This window comes from Orycteropus afer, unplaced genomic scaffold (assembly GCF_000298275.1).
Source record: "Orycteropus afer afer isolate SDZICR_OR568_19922 unplaced genomic scaffold, OryAfe1.0 scaffold00006, whole genome shotgun sequence".
Taxonomy (NCBI): domain Eukaryota; kingdom Metazoa; phylum Chordata; class Mammalia; order Tubulidentata; family Orycteropodidae; genus Orycteropus; species Orycteropus afer.
The window spans coordinates 14,951,977-14,957,255 of NW_006921593.1; the positions used below are offsets into that span (position 1 = coordinate 14,951,977).

A 5,279-nucleotide genomic window follows, 5' to 3' on the forward strand; every position below is an offset into this window, starting at 1 on the left:
CTCGCTGTGCGGCGGGCTCCTGGCGGCGGCGCGGTGCCCGGGTGGGAGCGAGCGCGCGGCCAAGGGCGGAGGCGTGAAGCCACCTGAGCCCCAGGTGGGGAAGCGGAGGGCCCCAGCTCCAGCCCCGGCCCCGCGTCGGGACCGGGGGGCCGTGGGAACCCTCCAGGTGCCCCGGGGCTGGAGCCTGAGGCCGCCCCTCCCCGCCGCGAGATGAAAGGCCGCCTTCTGTCCCTTTTGGTCCCTCTGCGCTCGGGCCAGATGTGGGCCAGCTGTGTGCCCGGCCCGCCTCCCCGGCACACGGCGACCCCCTCCCGGGCCCTTCCCACGGGCCCGGCCGGCCCCTCACACGAGCGGGGGCGGCAGGAATGCGCGCCTGCTGCCGGGTGGGGGTGGGAGCGAGGGGCCCGGAAGTGGTCGTTACACCCCCTGCTCCCTTAGCGCCCCGCGGGAGCAGGGTCCGAGCCCCTGCCAGCCGCATCTTCCGGAAGCACAAGCCAGGCGGCTCTCCGCTTGGCTGCGCCGCGTCCTTTCCGAAGGAGGGGTCCCCTCAGCCACCACCAAACTCATGGTCTGCCCTCGGCGCTCTCTCCGTCCGCCGCATCTGTCGGTCTGTCCCAGGGTATCTCCAGCTACTTGTATAACCCTTTGGGTCGGTGTCGCGTCACAGAATGCTGACTGCAGGCCAGCTGCCGCCTACAGGAGGGTGAGCATAGGGGGTGTCCGCACCCACAAAGCGCCGACCCTCCGAGCAGCACGCACTTCACCAAAGAGGCTGTGGCCCGCTTGCTCTTAGGGCCCGGGGTGCCCAGCTTCAGGGGTGTGAAGGGGGGGCGAGGAAGACAAGAGGGGCTCTCAAGCCTCTTCCAGCCCCCCCCCCCCCAGGTAATTAGCAGGCGCCACCTCAGCCAGGCAGATGCTGGAGCACATGGTGCTGGCTGTGCCCAAGTGACAAGTCTCCCATGGCGTCACCTCCTGCCATAAACCCCTCCTGCCCCCCACCAGAGCCCAGGCCGGGGGGCCCCCAGGCAGCTGCAGAGGCCGGGGGGGTGGGCAGGGGGGAGAATCTGGCGGCTGGTTGGACAGCTCCCAGCCCCACTCCCAGCTCCACCAAGTGGAGGGTGACCAAGTCCTTGTCCCCACACTGAGCTTTGTCTCAGCCGGGCCTCTGCCACCCCATCCTCCGGCCCCTGGGCCACTTTGGCGGCCCCACCCTGGTCTCCCTGCCCTCAGGCGTATCTGCCCTGTTTGCTCTGCTCAGCAGTGGGACTCCTCACCCCCAACCCCCATCAAGTCAGCTGCCCACAGTTCAAGGCTCGGTTCCACGTCCCTGAACTGTTGACTGGCTCCCAGTCTCGTTTCTTCTGTTGCCTCCAATCCCTCATGGTTGTCACCAGATAGTCCCCACACTACCAAGCCCCCAAACCTTTACATAGGCTAGTGGAACGGTGCTTACAGCATTTGGCTCCTAACCCAAAGGTGGGTAGTTCAAACCCACCAGCCACTCCGTGGAAGAAAGATGAGGCTGTCTGCTTCCGTAAAGATGGTACCTTGGAAACCCTGTGGGACAGTTCTACTCTGTTCTGTAGGATAGCTGTGAGTCAGAATCAACTCAAGGGCAGTGGGTCGGGGCTTTGCTTCCGGAAGACTGACAGCTTTGGAAAGTGTGGGCCAGTTCCATTCTGTCCTAGAGTGTCGATATGAGTCAGAATTGACTTGATTGCAATGAACATGTTAACTGAACATCCTCAAAGACCCTCTGTCCAACAGGGTCATGTTTAGGGAATGGAGTTTATTCCTCAGCGGTTCACCCCTAGCACACCCCGGAGTTCCAGTTATGAATCGATGAACATTCTGCAGGAGGCCGGAGAGAGAACAAGGAGCAGCGGGCACCCGTCCCCCACCTGTGAGTCAGCCCCCAGCCCTCGGAGTGGCCCTGCTCCCCCCGCTTGGCCCCCAGCTCCAGGGCTCCTTGCTGGCTGCCGTCCTGGGCAGCGGGCACATCATGTCTGGGGCGCAGAATACGCACTGAGGTGCAGGAAGGAAGGGCTGCTGCGAGGGGCTGGCGGGCCTGGCAGGCCCACTGCCTGTAGCGGGGTGGGGGCTTCCCGCGCCTCTCTGCAGCCTGGCTTTGGTGGGAACAGAGGGACAAGGCCTGGCAGCGTCCTCGTGGGGGCCAGGCTTTGGCAGGCGCAAGTCCACTGCTTTGCTGTCAGGAGAATGGAATTTCGTGGTGACGACTTGAGGTCCGCAGGCGGGAGGGGGCCCGCTAGCCAGCCTGCCCCTTCCCCCACACTCAGATCCAGCACAAGTCATCCACCTCCCCCAGGCCTGAAAGCCCCCTCCAGGGACCCCCTGGGCCCCGTAGCCTGGGAGGGGGCAGAGGGGGCTCCTCAACCCCAGGACGAGAAATAGGGACCCGGGAAAGGGATTGGCAGGGCTGACCTTAGGAAGCGCCTACAGTCCTCGGGGTGATGGGCTCAGCTGGAGCTCATGGGGACAGCCTGGGGGCAGAGAGGCCCTTGGACCCAGGTTACCTGCCTTTAAATGCCAGAGGGCCCCTTCTCTGCTAAGACCTCAGATCTGTGATTTCAGGTAGAGCCACCATGGATTTGCAGGGATAACCTGGCCTGGGGCAAAGGCAGGCTCAATGCAGTGCCTCTCAGGTGCCTGGACTCTCAGGTGACCTGGCCATTGAAGGTGGGTGGAGAGCTGGGTGAGGGTCAGGGGACTGGCGTGAGCAGAGGCCACACTGGGCAGGAAAGTCCTTAGGGCCTCCCAGGCCCTGTGGTGTCCCTGTCTGGTCTGCTCAGCACTCTTTACCTGCAGAAGGTCAGCCAGGAGCCCGCCACAGGACCCTGGGGCATTGGGTCGAAGCATCAAGCTGCCGCTACCTGTCCTCCAGGAGCTCTGGTGGCGCAGTGCCTAAGGCACTTGCCTGCTAACCAGAAGGTTGGCGGTTCAAACCCACCAGCCACTCCTCGGAAGGAAGCTTGGGCAATCTACTTCCATAGTGATACTGCCTCGGCAGCCCAAGGAGGGGTCGCTATGAGTCGGGGCCAACTTGACGGCACACAACAACCACCACCACCACCTGTCTTCCACGGTCTGTTTCTTGGGCCAAGGCCAGCCTGGCCTCCCTCGAGGTCCTGAGAAGATCTGTGGAGACATAATGGGTGAGCCATTAACTCAACGTGAAGTCATCCGAGGCGGCTGTCCCTGTGGTCTGCCTGCTCAGTGTCCGGGAATGAACCGTCTCCCACCCTAGCAGCAGGGAGGTGAACCAGGAGTTGGGGGCCTCACTTTCCTGTGTGAAAAACAGAAGGTGCCTGCCCTCCAAGGAAGGACCTGGTGGTGGGGAGCCTCCCAAGTGTCAGGGTGCCTGTCAGCTTCCTAAGGGCGGGGGCCTGGATGGGGTGTTCGGGGGGGGGGGACCAGCCTGGGGCTTTGGGGTAAAGAATTGGGGTTAGCCGGGGGGGGGCAGCTTGTTCATGCCACAAAGCTGGGCTCTCCCGGCAGGAGGGAGAGGACCTGGGTAGCAGCTGAATCCAATTACTGCAGCAGGGTGGGCACTGTCCCTGTGAGAGAGCAGGCAGCCTCCAGCTGCCACCACTCCACCCAGCCCTGCCTGTCTGCCCAGAATCCTAGACCCTGACCCACGCCCTGGGTGGTCTTGGGCCCTTCCACAGAGACCTTCCCTGTGGGCCTCAGTATTTGACTCCCTGGTATGACAGGGACTGGCTTTGCCTTTCCACCCCCAGGCCCAGCGCTGGCAGTGTGGCCAAGCTGTTAGGGTCCAGCTGGTGTGGCCCAGGTGCTGCCCATCTGCACAGATGTAGCCTTCAAGACAGGCCTGCAGGCTGGCTCCCCCAGGAAATCTTCCTTAGTTTCCTGTGGGGCTCCCCCATTCTGGTACAGAACACACAAGGTTGTAACTGCCCGTTCACCTGTCTGCCTTCCCAACCTGGCTGTTCCTTTAGCCTGGGAGCTCCATGAGGGCAGGACCACTTCTTTTAAGGCCTGATATTAAAGGGGTGTTCATCTGGTTGAGCAGATGATAAAGGGATGGATGGATGGATGTTGGGTGGATGGATGAGTAGGTGGGTGGATGGATGGTGGATGGTGGGTGGATAGATGGATGGTGGATAGTGGATGGATGGATGGATGGATGGTGGGTGGATGGATGGATGGGTGGGTGGGTGGATAGATGGATGATGGATGGTGGGTGGATGGATGGTGGGTTGGTGGGTGGATAGTGGATGGATGGATGGTGGATAGTGGATGGATGGATGGTGGGTGGATGGATGGATGGTGGATAGTGGATGGGTGGATGGATGGATGGATGGTGGATAGTGGATGGGTGGGTGGGTGGATGGATGGATGGTGGATAGTGGATGGATGGATGGTGGGTGGTGGATGGACGGACGGATGGGGGTGGATGGGTGGATGGTGGATATATGGGTAAATAGACAGATGGCGGATGGACAGATAGATGGACAAAGGGACAGAGAGATGGCATATGGATGGCTGATGATGTGACTGGAGGGCAAACACACTGTCTGTGGACAGTGTTTGGAACAGAACCTGGCATTTACTAAACCACAACAACAACAAAAACACCAAACTCACTGCCGTTGAGTCAATTCAACTCATAGCAGTCCATCCTCGGGTTTCCAAGGTGGTATCTCTACAGAAGTAGATTGCCCAACCTTCCTTCCGAGGAGTGGCTGGTGGGTTTGAACCACCAGCCTTCTGGTTAGCAGTCAAGTGCCTTAGGCACTGCACCACCAGAGCATTCACTAGGCACTTGATAAATACTTGGCAGACGGATGGGTGGACGGGTGGACCAACGGATGGATATGCAGACATTCAAGGAGATCTGGTGGCATAGTGCCTAAGGCATTTGACTGCTAACTAGAAGGTTGATGGTTCAAATCCACCAGCCACTCCTCGGAAGGAAGACGGGGCAGTCTACTTCTGTAAAGGTTCGCCGCCTTGGAAACCCAGCAGAAGTCACTGTAAGTCAGAATCGACTGGATGGCAGTGGTTTTTTTTAAATATGCGAACATCCAGAGGGCTCAAAGCACGTCCCCACCTCCTTCTCCTCAACACCCACTTCTGGGAGAGCAGAGGTCTCTGGGTGGGAAGGCCTGGCACAGCTGCCCACTGAAATCTGAGCTGGCCCTAGGGGGCGGGATGGGGGCGGGCAAGGTGTCAGGGCCAAGAGCCTGTGGACAGTCCCCAGTGACCATTCACTGCATGCCAGCCCCCACTGGGAGCAT

The 5,279-nt window shown here is 60.8% G+C and overlaps 1 protein-coding gene across 1 annotated transcript in view; it reads right to left on the bottom strand.

The window, feature by feature from the left end:
- LFNG (LFNG O-fucosylpeptide 3-beta-N-acetylglucosaminyltransferase) overlaps nt 1-478 on the bottom strand; it is a 7,623-nt gene extending 7,145 nt beyond the window's left edge. Inside the window, exon 1 of the mRNA XM_007942952.2 lies at nt 347-478. Within this exon, the coding sequence (XP_007941143.2) occupies nt 347-478 (132 nt within the window). The remainder of the gene's footprint in view (nt 1-346) is intronic.
- Nucleotides 479-5,279: the final 4,801 nt, after the last annotated feature.